Raw genomic sequence first — 16,688 nt, 5'->3', positions numbered from 1 at the left:
GTCTGAAGAAGCAACTTCACCTATTTGTGTTGATCCACACTAGACCTGGGCAAATTTATTTTTGAAAGTAGTTTCCTTATTTAACTTTTAAGACACTTCTAGCGTCTTTCAAATCTGATTATTATGGAAAATAATTTCCATATTGAGCTAAATCCATCCACCTTCAACTCATGCCTTTGCCCAGGTCTACTCCACACTGATGTGGGTACCTTCTGAAGACATGCGTTTGGGCAGAGTGGAGGCTGGCGATGTGGGCCCATGGTGGGAAAAGGTGGATGAGGAGGAGGGATAGGAGGGGTGGGATGAATGAGAGAGAGGCCTGGAAGGTCGAGAGGGGGGTCTGGCGGGCCTGGTGGGCGTGGTTGCCCGAGGAGGCAGGGAGGAGGGGCCAGACTGGTAACGAGAGGGGGGGCGGGAGGAAGGAGACGGACAGGGTGAGGGCCAATGGGATGAACCTAAAAGAAGGAGGGACAAATGATCAAGGATGAAAAAACGGCAGATAACCAGTTAGGGTGGGGAAAACAAAGGTATAGCAGGAATATAAAGAAGTGGGAGATTAATTAATATGAGTAAGAATGGCAAGGCAGAAATAAAGTTATTCAATTGACATAAGTAAAGAATGATAAATAAATGAATTAACAGCAACAAATATGAACATCCCAGAGACTCTAAACCCAAAGTCTCCACTGGCTTTACATCCGTTACACAGAAGGGGATAACAGATGGAGAAAAAAAAAAATCTGTACCTCTGTACGTATTATGTACTGTATATAAGTGTAGCAAGTAACACCATAGTTGTGTGTGTGATGTATTAAACATACCGCCGTTAACCACCCTCTGATCAGCCCCGGAGCTAGGACTGTAGTCGTGAGGTCCTGGTCGAGGAGTTGAGGGTCCAGCTGAGCTCTGAGCCAGACGAGGTGAATTCTGACGTCCCAGTCCCCAGGACATCGCCTCCCTGTTCCTCTGACCTGGAGGAATGTACTTGTTCTCTCTACACACACACACACACACACACACACACACACACACACACACACACACACACACACACACACACACACACACACACACACACACACACACACACACACACACAAACACACACACACACACACACACACACACACACACACACACACACACACACACACACACACACACACACACACACACACACACACACGTTAAGTATATCCAAGACGTTATAGTCAGGATAATAAAGGGGAGAAATTAATTCTACACTGTATTACATTTGTATACTAGAATATGCTTCTCAAGCCGCAGGCCCAAGTTGTCTGTCTGCAAGCATTATGTAAACATAGTATATGTACTTGTACTCACATCCTTGCACTTTAATGGCAATAGTTTAAAGACCTTCAGATCTAATATATGTGATGTAGGACATGCTAGTATTAAAAAAAAAAAAAATTATATATATATATATATATATATATATATATATATATATATATATATATATATATATATATATATATATATATATATATATATATATATATATATATATATATATATAGTATAGGCCATGTTAGTACATAGATCCTTCCCTTTGTAAAATATCAGGCATTGGAAATGAATTAAATTTTCAATTCAATTTATTTATAGTATCAAATCATAACATCATAAGAGTTATCTCGGGACACTTTACAGATAGAGTAGGGCTAGACAACACTATAATTTATAAAGTTCCGACAATTCGTATTCGTAATAATGTATACAAATGTGCACAATGTGTCTCTTTGCAGCCATTTCTTAATGCACAGTACCTGTGGGATAAATTAGCACTCCCATATGATATTTATAGTCAGTTTTACACATAAGCCTATTGCGATTTGTTACAAAAAAAGGGTGAAAGGAATATTTTGTTGATGAATTTATAACAATAAAACATGAATGATGTGTTTAAATAGACCTACAGGAGATGTAGTTTGCAAACAGGCCAGGCCAACCTTAGGCACACATGCCACCATGGGCACGTGGTACCTTAACCAATGGTACGCTGGCAATATGTGTGCAAGAGAGTAATTAATGTGTTGAAATCATGGTTGAAATGCTGAAGCACTCGCTCATCCACATACCAAATTACAACTTTCACAGTTGCAAGACCTGTTATTTACGGTAGTTTGATTGACTTGGATCCCCACCATAGACTGTATAAAAATCTGCATGCAGCAAAAACCCACCCTACTCTGCCTCTGCTCTGATTAGCTAGTAGGCTACAAGCAGGCCGCGCTAGCTAAGAAAGCTAAAGTTAATGTTCGGGCTTTCCAGCCCTCATGGACAGAAGAGTGTGGTTTTGTGTTTCAGAAGGAACGTGCTGTGTGCACTTTATGTCTTGAAAATGTTGTTTGCCGAACATCGAGTGTTAAACGCCATTTTGAGACCAAACTTTCAAGCATGCGGCAGCCTCTGCGACTTGAACAGCTGATCAGCTGGCTTGAGTCCAGGTGAGACTTCGTTCGAGACAATCGCTGTCTCGTCTCTCCATGTTTCAGGCCCTGGCACTAGCTAGCTGTGAGGGATGGTGACTCGCTTCAGTTAGGAGGGCAACACGCGTTTTACTCGTTTCGTGTTGTTGGCGACATCTGTTGTTGTGGGTGTATTAACATAAAAAAAAGTCTAGACACAAAATATAAGACGACCCCACTTTTTCTGATTTATTTCCAGGAGAGAAAAAAAACATCTTCTATTTGGACCAATATGGTATTTGCCCTAAATTTGTATGCATGTCCTGGTCTCACCTGCTAAGTGTGTGAGTCTCCCTTTCCCCTCGCACCACAGCAGTATATTTCTCCTCCTCAGAGCGTTCATCGTTCTCCAGGGCCACACGGGCCTTGTATGTGGCACTGGCCTCAATCTCCTCTGCCAGCTGGGCAGCGCGCGCCTCCCTCTTGAGGAACTCTTCTGAGTTATCCCTCTCCAGGGGAACCCTGGAAAACAAGCTCAGGTCAGACAAGGGCAGCAGAGGGATGGAGTGACTAGGGAAGGCCTGATATCAAGTTATAACTTTTGTCATGCATGTCCGACTAAAAGAAGATTAAAAGCATAGGTATAAACCAGAGATAATAAAAAGATTTGCAGAAAACATTCTTTAATTTTAAATATATACATTACATATAGTGTATGTGTAGGAGTAGGACATCCTTATATGATGAAACTGCAACAGAAGTGTACATATCAGTGTTTCCCACACATAGACTAATTTGTGGCAGTGTGCCATACAATCAACACTGGCTGCACAGATTGCATTTCGTTATTTATTTATTTTTTTACACTATTTAAAACACGCAGCGTATTCGTTCAGCTTTCCATGCTCTATCCGTCACTCACGTGTCTCTCTCACATAGGCCACACACACACACACACACACACACACACACACACACACACACACACACACACACACACACACACACACACACACACACACACACACACACACACACACACACACACACACACACACACACCTCAAGAGCTTCTGCCACAAGCTTTATATGGAGGCACACCCACTTAAGAGAGCTCAGTGGGTGTGGGTGTGGGGGTGTGTGTGTGTGTGTGTGTGTGTGTGTGTGTGTGTGTGTGTGTGTGTTAAGTGGGCAGAAGAGAGATAGAGAAAGAGGAAGCAGACGTGCTGTATGCGACCGGAGCAGAGTTGGTGGAATAGGTTTAAGTTTTGTACACAGTGTGTGCGGTGTCCAAAATAAACCCCAGACTGAAAGCCAAGTTCGTTCATTTGCTCACCAGAAACGGGATTTTATAACGTCGGCCCTGGAGGTAACGAGTCTCCCCTGGTTTTCTGATCACGGTCGGAAACGAAGCAAGCAGGAAAGGTTAACACAGTGAACATTTTAACAGCTTATTAACGTGCGCTTGTTGCCCCGTGTGCGCTGATGCCTCATCTGTTGACATTTCTGAATGCCTTCCTAAAGTTGCTTAATAAAAGCGGGCTTTCCACACAAAAACGTAGCTTACATGCGTCATTAGTAGGAGGAGAAAAAAAAAGAGATTTTAACTGTGTCGGGCTCGGACACAAATTTCTTCATGCCTGTCGGGCTCGGGCCAGGTTCGGTCACGGCTCTGTTGGACGCGGGCCGGACACGGACAGAAAAATTCAGCCCAATCCGGACTCTACCGTGCACACAGCGTCTGTCTCCATGAAAACGAGAGAAGACGACCGGCGAAATTCACAAGTTCAAGAAAGGCTGGGATCTCGTGAACACCTTTACACAATGAATCACATTAAAAAGTGCTATAAAAATATTCTGTATTCTGAATACAATGTTGCCAGTGTGTTAATGTTGGAGTCCCATCCTGACCCTTAGCAAACAAGCGATTGCACCTGCTTTAGAAAGTTAACTAGTCACAAGTTTGCAGTAAAATGCATGCAGTTGGGTTGTCGAGGTCAAAACCCTATATGTAGCAGCTGTGAATCAAATAAACTTATTAGAAATAATTAGGGCTGGGCAAGTTAACGCGTTATTATCGCATTAACTCATTAATTAATTAACGCCAAGAATTATTCTATTGCGCATTAATGCAGTTTTTATTATTTCTTTTATTATTGTAAAAGTCTGTTGCTGACTGCTGCTACGCTTACAGGAACTGGAAAATAATTGGCGAACAAACATGGAGAAGGGTACGGAACTTTTACATGGCCATTTTCATTTTAAAGTTCTTCCAGATGGCAGTAGACAGAACCAAAGTTATTTGTAACCACTGCAAGTTAAATTTTCTTATCGCCGGAGTACTTCCATTCTGAAATATCACCTAAATGCAATACACACAGTTGATACCAGCAAATCACTCAACGAAACAAACAGTGGCGCGTCGGCAGACTACGTTAGATGCAGCGTGTGGGAGAAGTATAGATAAAAAACGGCAAGAGAAGCTAACAAATGAAGTGGATAGCTACAGACTGCAGGCCGATCAGTGTTGTGGAGGACGTCGGTCTGAGAAACATTCTGAGAATCGCAACAAATGACAGCAGGTATGAGATTCCCTCAAGACACACCATCACAAGAAGAATACACGAGTTGTATGAAAAGGAGAGGACTGCAAAAGTGACAACTTTACAACGTGCACCCGCTGTTGCGCTCACTGGGGACTATTAGTCATAATTACCTCAGAGTTACAGTTTTAATGTTACGATTTTGTTTTTTTATATATAACAAACAGGATAACATGAATGCCCTGGCAGTGGCAATAAGCTTTCATTTTGTATTTGCTTTGATTACATTGTTTAAGTTGAGATTTACACTAAATATTTTATTTAACTGCTACTGTATAAACAAAATGCTGATGTTAAGTGTTTGCAGAACAAATGTTATGGCACTTTCGTTCATATGGCAGAACATTTAAAATAAAATGGAGCTATATGCTACTTTTGAATTCATTATTGGATTTTGCGTATAACAACGCGATTAATCGCGATTAATCAGGGAAATCATGTGATTAAAACTTTTAATCGTTGCCCAGCCCTATAAATAATGTTATGTCATTTTTTTTTTTACTCTTATACTGAATGTTTTCTGCTTCAATCCCCCCCCCCGCGGCACAAATTGCTTTCTACTCTGTGGGAAACACTGCATATTCTAATGAAACAAATACTTTGAACAAAGTGATGCGTACAGAGAGACATATGAACACAGAGAAGCTTACGTATATGTGGACAGGCTGCTGTCATATGTAGACAAGACACCGTACTTCTCCTCGTTGTACTTGAACATGTCATTGGGATCCCACCCATTTGACTAATACAAAGAGAGAGAGAGAATTTCACAAAAGTCGTATTAACAATCAATAATGTGATGATAACACAACCCGTTTACTTAATTTACTGTCAAATTTACTTCATGTCATCATATGCAGGTCTATATGGATTATGTGCTCACTAAGTGCAGCATCAATGCATTTGCTGTGTTTTTGTCTGCATCCTTACCACATCTGTATCCAGGGACTCAAGGCTGTCAGAGTTGTGGGTCTCTCCTCCATCCCAGGGCTCTAGATCCTTCTCTTTATGCTCGCCATTGATCTTACTGCTCACCGCTGTATCTGTGAAGTTGTCTGCAGCGCACCAAAAAAATATATACATTTACACACGCGCACACACATGCACACACACCTCAAGAGCATCTGCCACAAGCTCTCACAGCAAAGGTTTATATGGAGGCACACCCACTTACAACCAGACATGGGTCAAACTGGATTGGGAAAAAAATTCCTTTCAAAAAAATCTGAGCTATGCTTGAGTTGGCCTTGGTAAAGCTAACAAGGATAAAATGTTCCGACAGTGGGAGCAAGAATATGAAAACAGCCTTGTCAAGAAAGGCAAAAAGCTAGTCCCCAATTACAGTCTGAGCTTGTAACAAAATGTACTCATTAAATGAAGAAGTAAGGTGCTACAATACAATATTTTCAGCTGGCAAACTGTCATCCGAAAATGAATGCATGTAACACAGAGTCTAAAAGGCCTGTCTTTTTCCCCCCACTTAATTTATTACACATCACCATGGCAACACTTTGAAAGACAACATTCACATGTATAAAAGACTACTTGGGGCTAATTATAGTCCATACATTAAGGACCATTCGCTTTAATTAAGTTAACTTACAGAATACTTTGGTTGGCTCAATGAACACAAGGGATAGGCTTACTCAAAGAACAACCCCAATTATATTTGAAAGGAAATCTGATCTCATGTCAGCCTCACATTCTCAGAACTGGCACCAATGGACTGCGTGCATCAAGCATATCAGCCACCTGGAGTTACATCAGCCATCCCAACTCATCCCACAATACAAAGCGCATTTAAGCATTTCTGGCACAGAGCAAGTTAAGAGATACTAGATTTGCACCATGCACACAGTTTCGCTAACAGGCCTTAATTATATTAGTAGAGGTGGTTGGTATGCTCTATGCATGCTGTCCATCAAGGGAATCATACATAAAATAGGAAGATTTACAAATCAAATGTGGGCATAGTGAGGGATAAGCAAACATGCATTTAGATTAAAGTCAATTATATGACCTCAAAGCACTTCATGGCCAAAACTAAACACCTTGACATAATTTTATTTTTAATATTAGAAAGCAAATTAAGGTGCTAGTGCTCAACGTGAGTTTTCAATATGTTGCTTTCAATGGAATCATACTAATAATGCTTATAATGTCCCCTTTTCCATCTAGCTCTAATTTGAACTGAACTCTGGTTCAGTAAGGTTTGAAATTGAGACCCACAGCAGAACCCCTTGTTTAGGAAAAGAACACAATACTCTGAAAGATAAGTTAAGACAAAAATCATTTTCATATTCTTCCTCTTCTAAGAGTGAGTCATTGCTACAAGGGTTCCATTGCTGGCTGGCTACACAGTTCATGCTTGGGCCTAAACCATAAAATAATTAATTAGTTAAAACTATATTTTATCTAATTTTAAAACAAATGTAAATGACAGCTTAAAACTAAAACTACTGTTAAAAACAAATACAATAAGTAATAGTGTTAGTTTAAAACAAATATAGGTGTTTTTACACCATTAGCTGTACATCTCTCACACATGCCCAGATTACTCTTAAATTCACATAAAGCCATACTTATAACGTCCAAGGCTTTAGCATCTGCTGACCTCTAAAGTAAAAGCTTAACTGAACAGTGTATGATAGAAGTTGGACTTATCAGGAATATCCAGTCGAAAAACAACATAGGATCTGGTGAAAAGACGGAGCAAGACTGACCTAGGTCAAATATTTAATTATTATTCTTAGATTATGTGAAAGCTGTGAACCCCAAATTCAATCATCAAATTTGATTTAAAAAGCAGCAATAGGTGGCAACAGATCAGACCCAAGCCCAGGAGATTCACAAATTAGTTTCAATGCATACAGAGATGTGTGAGAGGAGAAAATAGCCATATATTACCTGTGTCAGAGGAGACTAGACCATTGGAGAGGAGAGACAGACATATGACAGAGTCAGAAGATGGACTGACTGACAGAATGATCACACCAACAGTGGATCGTTTTTTTATAAAGGTTTTTTAGCTATAACATTTTATTTATTTTTTTATTTTTTTAATAACGTTTTTAGACTTAGCAGACTCCCCACATCCCCCTTATTTAAGCTATTAAGTTGATGAAAAACACATGTACAGTACCTTCTAAACAAAAATGACATTTCTGACCAGTACACTATCTGTAGAAATAATGAACTGCCTTGTTGACTTAGTAACATAGGATCACAAACATTAGCAATGGTGCATTAAATGTTTTACTTTTCGGCAAACCCTTGTGAAATTTTTTGTCAGTACAGTTATTGAATATACTCTGTTTGTTTGTGTGTGTGTGTGTGTGTGTGTGTGTGTGTGTGTGTGTGTGTGTGTGTGTGTGTGTGTGTGTGTGTATATATATAAAAAATTGGTTTACAAGTAGCACCAGTGCAGCTATGTCTGTGAATCATGTGGTGAGACCCTCACACTATTTCACATTAATGTTCACGAAAATTAAACCCTCCCACACAGTCCATTATCGTTCAAAGAAGAATTGTATGGGTCAAGATTAATTAGATGAAGAAGACTCATTCGCCTTTATTGAGTGTCCTTGGTGCACCAGGGCAACCTTCAGGCAAATCAATAGATCACAGTCTTCTGTGACTGGCCACTCAGAGCAGACACACAAGATTTAGGCCCCGTTTACATGCTGACGCTCGCGGGTGAAAACGAAAAAATATTTTATCGGATGTGCTTTTCGTTTATACGCCGACGGCGTTTTTGGGGCTTAAAAACGCAAAAAAGTGAAACCACCCTCCAGAGTGGAAATCTTAAAAACGCTCCACCGTCGCGTTACCGTCTAAAGGGTAAAAACGCAAAAGTCTGAAGACCGAGGTGTGGAGAGAGACGAGAAAAAGGCGTCCAGGTAGTCTGTTGTTACAGAGTAGGCTACAGAAATGATAGGCTTCTGTTATCTAAAATAATTTCAATGTAATGGCTCAATATTTAAATGATTTCGACAATGTGGATAAGGTTGTTATAGTTCGATGATGATATGTATAGGCTATTCATTTGAGCCAGAGTAGGCGACAACGTTGCGGATGAAGAGAGAGAGAGAGAGAGAGAGAGAGAGAAAAAAAAAAAAAACAGCGAAGCCAGAGGAGGGTCTGCTTCAGCCTCCTCTGCCCGCTGCCTCGCTCTCAAGCAGTGGCTGAAGGGACGCGAGGCCCAGGGTATTGGTAGTGCTCCCGTGGGTGCTGTACTGTGGCTTATCACGGTCAACTGTGCCGGTCATCATCAGACAAACATGCAACTCCACCTCCTCGTCTTTCCAGACAAGCTTTTGTTGTTCGCTTCGACATGTTTTGGTTTCGCGCTACTAAGGAGAGAAGTAGAAGGAAGGTTCTACGCAGGCGCGCTGACTTGGTGGTGTTGTGTGGCAGTGCCACCTAGCCGCCTGGCGTGCACACTACATCGAATCACCATATGCACGCAGATTGCCCCCCCCAAAACTCTCGTCTAAACGCGGAATAAAAAGTGAGAACGCAACGCCACTTTTGCGTTTTCTTTTCAGATCGTTTCCGTCTAAACATAGCCTTAACTTGTGGCAAAGCCTCTGTGACATAAAGGTAGTACATACACACTGAAACAGATCAAAACGTTGTGTATACGCACTGATGGGCATTTACTCTGGCATGCGCTTATTTTTCTGAATGTGCAAAGAATACAAAGTGACAAACTCAACTAGTTACATTGTGTATGCTTCATGGGATTTTAAGACTAGGTATATAAAGGCTGCTGTTGACGTACCTAGATAATATTTGTCAACACAAATGCTCTCAGTACCTTTCCTGGCGAAATTCAGGTCCACATCTTTGAATGTCACCACTACGACATCTGAGGCCTTGAAAATTATGCTCTCCACAATATCCTCTTTCCGGGGAGCTATGCTTGGCTCTAGGCTCTTTCTGTGGGCTGCATCCAACACCAGGTCACACTAAGGGAAGAAAGTTATGTTAAATTGGATTAAAGGGGAATCTGAAATACAGCAAAAGCGTATACTATCTACAGAAGAGAAAAGGAACCATGGGACATGTAGAACCAAAAACATGCATTTTTTCATCCCAATAATGTACCGTACCGGCAGTGTTGGGAGTAACCCGTTACAAAAGTAATGCAATTACATTAATGTATTCCTTTTTGCTGTAACGCAGTAATATAATGCATTACTAATAAAATGTCGGTAATATTATACCTGTTACAATCTCAGTAACGCGAGTTACAACACATTTTAACGCAACATTTAGTGGGGTTTTGTTTTTTCTTCAAAAGGAAAAAAAAAAAAGCCGTGAGTACTATTTCCTGTTGCTGTATTCGATGGTTGAGATGACTGCAGAGACAGATACATTTGCAAGATGGATATTATTTTCAGGAGTTATTACACTGCTTTGAAACAAGCTGTCCCGTCAATGGTCCCGTGGTCAGAGCCAGAACCAGAGACAGTACGGACAATATCTGTGTCCCAACAGGTGACGGTACGTCAGCGCGGACAGCAGCGTGTCTGAGCTGCTGACAAATACAAACATGGCGGGAATTAATGTTTAGGCTTGCTACATGTAAATATCACTGCATTTTTATCAGCGGTGGAAAGTAACTATGCCGTACTTCAACTGTAAGGTACTTTTTTTTTATATTTTCATTTTCTCCTTCTTGCCTATTGTACGTTTTACTTCTCTATTTTTATAGCTTTAGTTACTTTGCATATTGATATTAATTATACAAAATATAAATAATCTATGATGTATTAAAGTGGATAAGATGAGACTTTATTGATACAGCGGTGAAATTCACAAGCTACCTGCCAATTCAAACTTCTGCTGTTATTTTGATGAAAGTAACTCAAAATTAATGCAAAAGTAGTGTAAAGCATTACAATTCAGAGACAGTAATATTGTAATGTAACTAATTACCCTCAAATGACAGTAACTAGTAATCTATGTGTTACATTTTGGAAGTAACTTGCCCAAAACTGCATACCGGTAGCTGGACAGAAATTGTCAACCATTGTTAAAATTTAAGTAAATTTCTTAAGCAAAAATGCCAAACATTCTCTGGTTTCAGCTTCTCAGGAAGGTGTTGATTTTTTTTCTATGCAATACCATTCTGAATTAAAAATTTGTCAATCAGACAAAGTATGAAATTTGAAAAACAAAGGTCATCTTGGGCTCTGGAAAATTGTGGCAGACTTCTTTTGCCATTTTCAGACATCTTATACACTAAACAATACATCAGCTAATAAAAAAAGTAATAGATGAATGGATAATAATAAAATATTCCTGATGAGGACAACCAAAGAAACAGGACATAATTAAATCACTTTGTGTGTTTAATTGGAATTAAAACCTGCAATCTTGGCCTAGCATGGCACATCAAAATGTTTGCCTCAGGCTGAACTACAGAAAAAAAAAAATCCTTTCTAGGTATTTTGGCTGACAGCATATACAAACTAAAGTTTGTTTTTGACAACAATTAATTGAGTTCTGCTCATTTAATAGCATCCGTGCCAGATGGAGGAGCTTGTGACCTCCAGTTTCGTCAAAACAAGAAGTTATACAACAACTGTTATAATATTATAGAATAAATTTGAAAACACAAGCACTGCAACCAAACATGACATTGTTGACTAAGAGACAGTATACAGAGGGGTAGTGAATATTTCAGCATGTTTGACTGTTCAGCTTGCACACACTGTGGTAATAAAAGCCAAAAGTGAGGCTTTGTTTTGGTCCCAAAACAAAGTGGCGTGGCTGCCTGTGCAAGCACACCAAATTCAATTGATTTTTGAGAATCCTGCCAGCATTATTTACATTTTAGTCTCACAACCTTATAAAAGAGGTGGGAAATACAACATGCATAAATATCTTGCCTGCTGTTAGGTGTGAAAACATGGGATAATGTATGTTACCGATATCCCATCAAGAACTGAAGTTAAAGCCAAGCCTCTGCCAAGTGAACTGGACAGAAACTCCTACTATTGCTCAGGTTAAGCTGGTGCAAAATGAAATTTTCCCCAAAGGGAAAAGATTACAGAGTAATTCAACCTAAAAGGGAAGATGAAGGGCCACATACCTCTCCTCCATAAAAGGAAAGATAAAAAGGGAAAACTTTACCCAAGCCAACTCAGGGGTGAAACTGCTATTGAGTGCTGGCTGGGCACCATCTTACCAGCATAGTTAACCTTAATTATTACTACTGCTACTAAGGAAATTACAGATCTAGCTCCATGTTAGCACCTATAAAGAACATTGCACTGTGTGTGACCCTTACCTCTGGACCGTACGTCTTAAATACTCCTTCATAGATTGTTCCATTTTTCACTTTCAGCTCACACTTGGTCCCCTATAAATAAATAGGCCTATCATTATTCACTATATGCAACACTCATTCAGTGACAATGTCAATTTACACATTCAAAAACAAGCTCAAAAACCCATCTGCTGTGAAAATGAAAAAAAAAACATTGATAAAGCTCTGCTTTGTTTATGCAACCAGCTGTCTCTACAGATCACACAGGCTTTGTTTATAGCAGCGTAGACATTTTGAAGAACCAGCATGTGGTGAAAGACAGACTGCAGTACATATTTCTGTTACAAATTAATTTAGAGTAAGCAAGATTCACATGGTTGTTTCAAACAAGTTTTTTTTGTAACTGCTTATTTCTCTATTCATTATTGTTATTACACAGAAGATAAAATTCAGAAGGACATACTAGACATATCTAGCCTGGAAACCAGACAAATCTGCAAGCTCAAGTTTCATTTCCCGCAGATACATCTGCCCCCCCCCCTCCCATTCAGAGTTTTTTCCCGCCGGACAGAACCTGGACGGGCCAATCACAACATTTCATCTCAAATGGGCGGGTTTAAGACAATGACTGACAGCGGAGCGTCAGGCTAACCGAACGTAGTTACTGAACATAACTGGCGTCCAGCGCAACGCACCAGACTCAAGAAACTTGGATCAAACCGAATCAAGATTGTGTTACTGTATTTCCTATTTCTGGCCTTAAATGTTTTCAGAAACACGTTTTAGTGTAATGTTTAGCTATAATTTGAAAAGTTTGTGACCAGGCAGCCATTTTTTCCTGCTTCAAAACCAACCAAGCACCGCCTCAACTTGCATGTGTCGCTCAACGCTACGTTGTTTGGTTGCTCCGATTGGTTGTAGGTCACGTTCCGTCGCTCTGATTGGTGGTAGGTCTATTCAATTGAGTCCAGAGAAATTTTGTTCTGTGCCGTTGATAATGCCCCTTGGGAATCAAAAATGAACTGAGAGGTTCCAGACTAATTTGCGCATTAGTCTGGCGATGCCAAGCTAAGACATATCTGGAACATCATCTAAAAAAACTAAAGAAGACAGACACACAGTTAACATACCACCACTGAAGTCAAGACATGGACCATCCTCATATTTGCATATACACCATTGAAAATTACCTAAAGGAAAAACACAAGTTAACGTCTGGTGCTCCCCATTTGCAAAGACAAATTGTGCTAAATAGGCTTTCACAGGCATGTGACACCTATTGGACATTTGTTCCATTCATAACACACGACAATAAACAGATATCCAAATACTGGGTTTATGTTTTCTATGAGTTCCATTCTGTGCAAAATCTTAACTAAATTGCATGCCTTACAAAAACATGACATTGTATTCAAATGACTGCACAGCATGAACAAAAGGAGCACTAATCCAGGGTATGGGTTTTAATAAAGCAGCTTCCCTTCTTTAATAAGTTACAGTAGAACTGGTGATATGTTGAAAATCAAATATCACAATGTTTTTGACCAAATACATTGATATTTCCGCAATATTGTAGGGTTGACAATTGGTGCTTTCACAAAATATTGACAATAAAAAATGTTGATAAATAATCAAGTATAAAGTAATGTAGATATAACGACTAAGTGGTTAAAGGCAAATAGAACAGCTACACAGTTTGGTAAATTCAGGAAATTATATCAATTTACTGTAATGCAGCCTTTAAAACCAGGAAAAGACAACACAGGTCATATTACGATATCCAAAATTTAGGATGATATCTAGACTCATATATCGATATAATATTGATATATTGCCCAGCCCTAAGTTACAGGTTACCAGTTATCAGGTATACCAAACTTCTGATGATACATGCTATGTGGCATTGAAGCTATTTTCCACTGACTCATGAGAGTAGGCTACTTACTGCTGCCGGACCTTTACCACTGTGTCTTCCCCTGAAAGAAAAAAAATGGCATTGTTGTCAAACTCAACAAGTTTATGAAGTTCTTGCTAGCATACTGAAACAACGCGCTCTCTAATGGGGCAACTGTAGACTGAATCTGAGGAGGTAGTGCTGCAAATCTAAGATTGTACAGAACTGCTGTTGCACATGTTAAAAGGGGTATCCCAGGAATCATCATCAACACATATTATCAAATTTAATCTACACTTACAATATTTGTTATTACAAATTTGAATGCAATGTAGATTCTTAAATTTTCCACAGATTCCATATCTAGGACATTTTGCTGGTTGGAATAATGTTCAACGGGCTGCGAGCCAAACACTCAGTAGGCTACATTTTTTCCAAGCATGTCCTAAAATGCACCTTGTTCAGCAGCTGGCACATGGCCAGGCATTCATACTTGATTCGATGTAGGCAATGGCCACTATCCCTACATTATGTCAGTTGTAGTAAATTAGTAACATGCTCACTTGAGCACAGTCATTATAATAAAACCCATCCAAGTAATGTCGAACTGAAATAGGATGGCTTTGTGTTCATCAGTCCAATTGGTCTTATCGTATTTTACAATACCTTCGCACGGCCTTAATGGATAAATCCTACGCAATGAATGGGACGTACTGTCCTAGTGACCGGTGAATAGAAGCCTAACCATATTAACACAACCAAAATCACGATAAGCATGCAGCTTTTGCACTGACAGCGTGTTAGCTTTATCTTAGGACGACATGTACAGAAATGTCATGTTCCAAGGACATTATTTTACACGAGCAGCAACGTCAAGGTTGAAAGCCCGTCGGTCTATAATTCCCCCTTCTCCTCCTCACCCCCGTCTCCACCACACCCGCCCCTTTATTTCGTGCGCCCACACGGTTTATATCATTTTTTGGCAAACCCGTTGCAGCAATGTTGCGGTAACGTACCAACCTAGGTGACAGTAAAATGGGAAACAAACACAGCTGTTTTATCGCAGTCTCTTAGGTTGAAACGTCGCCAGGCTGTCCCGTAAGCAAGTGTACTGAATTACAGGCATGGGCTGTCAAACGGCTAATTAACGCTAGCTAAATTGACTCCAAGCTGATAGTAAACTGATACCAGCACATTGGCAAGCAGCATCACTGCTACACACATGTGGGAAAATATTTTGTCCAGCCAAACGTGTCTTACTACATTATAAGAGACTAAATGGTACGGTTTATTTAAGGTGCAAGAGGAGGTAACGTTACGTCGAAGTTGCAACATTGGGGTAAGCAGACAGGCCTCGCTAGCTGAACTGCATAACGTTACGCTAGGAGACACACAACACGTCGCAAGGCCCACATAACGTTCAGAAACGCGTATTAGTTTTGGACCACTTAACGGGAATGTCATCTCTCAAAACTGCCACAGTTGGAGTTGACTGTGTAAAGGTACTGAAACCTGGACACATTAACCCCCGCTGCTGTGTTTTTATTTCGCTAACTTAACGTTTTAATTGCACTGACCTGCCCAGATTCTGTCTTCCCCCGCCGCTTCCTCCGGCACCGGAGGCGGCGGCACCAGCGGTGTTGCCACCGCCGGGCTTGCTGCGATTTCCACCGGCCTTCATTGACATGGTGATCCCATAAAAGACAGCGTCTTAAAACGACCAGCTTCACACCGCAATTTCTTGACGATGTGTGATTGTGTGACAGCTCGCTAAGGTTAGCAGTCCTAAGATCTGGCTAGCTAGCAGGGTAATGTCAACGTGCCTCTTGAGGAAGATGCTATGCTAAGAAGCCAACTCGCCAACAGTTGCTATCTAAATTAGCAATCTACAATTCCAATTAAAACGGGGGAAAAAAAATATTTAAAAAAGGCAACACGCGCTAGTCACTCTTCCAAAATAAACATCGGTGTTACACCTCTTGTCAATTTGTTGAGTAATCCTAACAAATAAATTCGATTATCTCAAAATAAGGTTTACAGCTATCTCGGGTTCTTTCCGTTGCTAACAGCGAAAAGACCAAAACAGTCTGAAAGGGGACAAAAAACAGCGGAGGGATATATATGAAAGGCGTAACGGCTCATAACATATAACTAAATATTCCCATACTGTGATCTTTGACAACCATCAAAATGAATCTGCTAAACAATAAAAATAAGTCGTGGTCATATTTTAATCCAAACCACCAAAAAGAAACTTAGATACTAATTTGTTTTGCTAAATTACACATACAACATGGCACTATTTGCAGGAAGTCCATGGATCCTCGACGGCTGTTTTGTGGCATCCACGTGAGCCGGCGAACACACCACACACTCGCTGTCGCATAGAAACACACTATTTACACACTGCTTGCTGGATGTTGATGGCTACATTACAATACATTATATGACTGCTTGATAAAGGTGACACTTTGTTTGAG

At 40.2% G+C, this 16,688-nt stretch overlaps 1 protein-coding gene across 8 annotated transcripts in view; it reads right to left on the bottom strand.

The window, feature by feature from the left end:
- atxn2 (ataxin 2) overlaps positions 1–16,313 on the bottom strand; it is a 31,832-nt gene extending 15,519 nt beyond the window's left edge. For 4 of the 8 annotated variants that reach the window (XM_039804580.1, XM_039804581.1, XM_039804583.1 and 1 more), the window contains exons 1-11: positions 15,786–16,312; positions 14,260–14,290; positions 13,445–13,504; positions 12,336–12,407; positions 9,855–10,005; positions 7,943–7,957; positions 5,966–6,090; positions 5,686–5,777; positions 2,766–2,954; positions 822–994; positions 210–455 (exon numbers count right to left, since the gene is read on the bottom strand). In XM_039804580.1, the coding sequence (XP_039660514.1) occupies positions 210–455; positions 822–994; positions 2,766–2,954; positions 5,686–5,777; positions 5,966–6,090; positions 7,943–7,957; positions 9,855–10,005; positions 12,336–12,407; positions 13,445–13,504; positions 14,260–14,290; positions 15,786–15,895 (1,264 nt within the window). In that variant the 5' untranslated portion in view covers positions 15,896–16,312. Of the gene's footprint in view, positions 1–209; positions 456–821; positions 995–2,765; positions 2,955–5,685; positions 5,778–5,965; positions 6,091–7,942; positions 7,958–9,854; positions 10,006–12,335; positions 12,408–13,444; positions 13,505–14,259; positions 14,291–15,785 lie in introns of all 8 variants that reach the window. The other 4 variants (XM_039804582.1, XM_039804587.1, XM_039804585.1 and 1 more) reach the window with 2 other exon arrangements.
- Positions 16,314–16,688: the final 375 nt, after the last annotated feature.

The sequence above is a fragment of the Perca fluviatilis genome, chromosome 6, assembly GCF_010015445.1.
Source record: "Perca fluviatilis chromosome 6, GENO_Pfluv_1.0, whole genome shotgun sequence".
Taxonomy (NCBI): Eukaryota; Metazoa; Chordata; class Actinopteri; order Perciformes; family Percidae; genus Perca; species Perca fluviatilis.
This window is presented reverse-complemented; position numbering and strand designations above follow the sequence as displayed.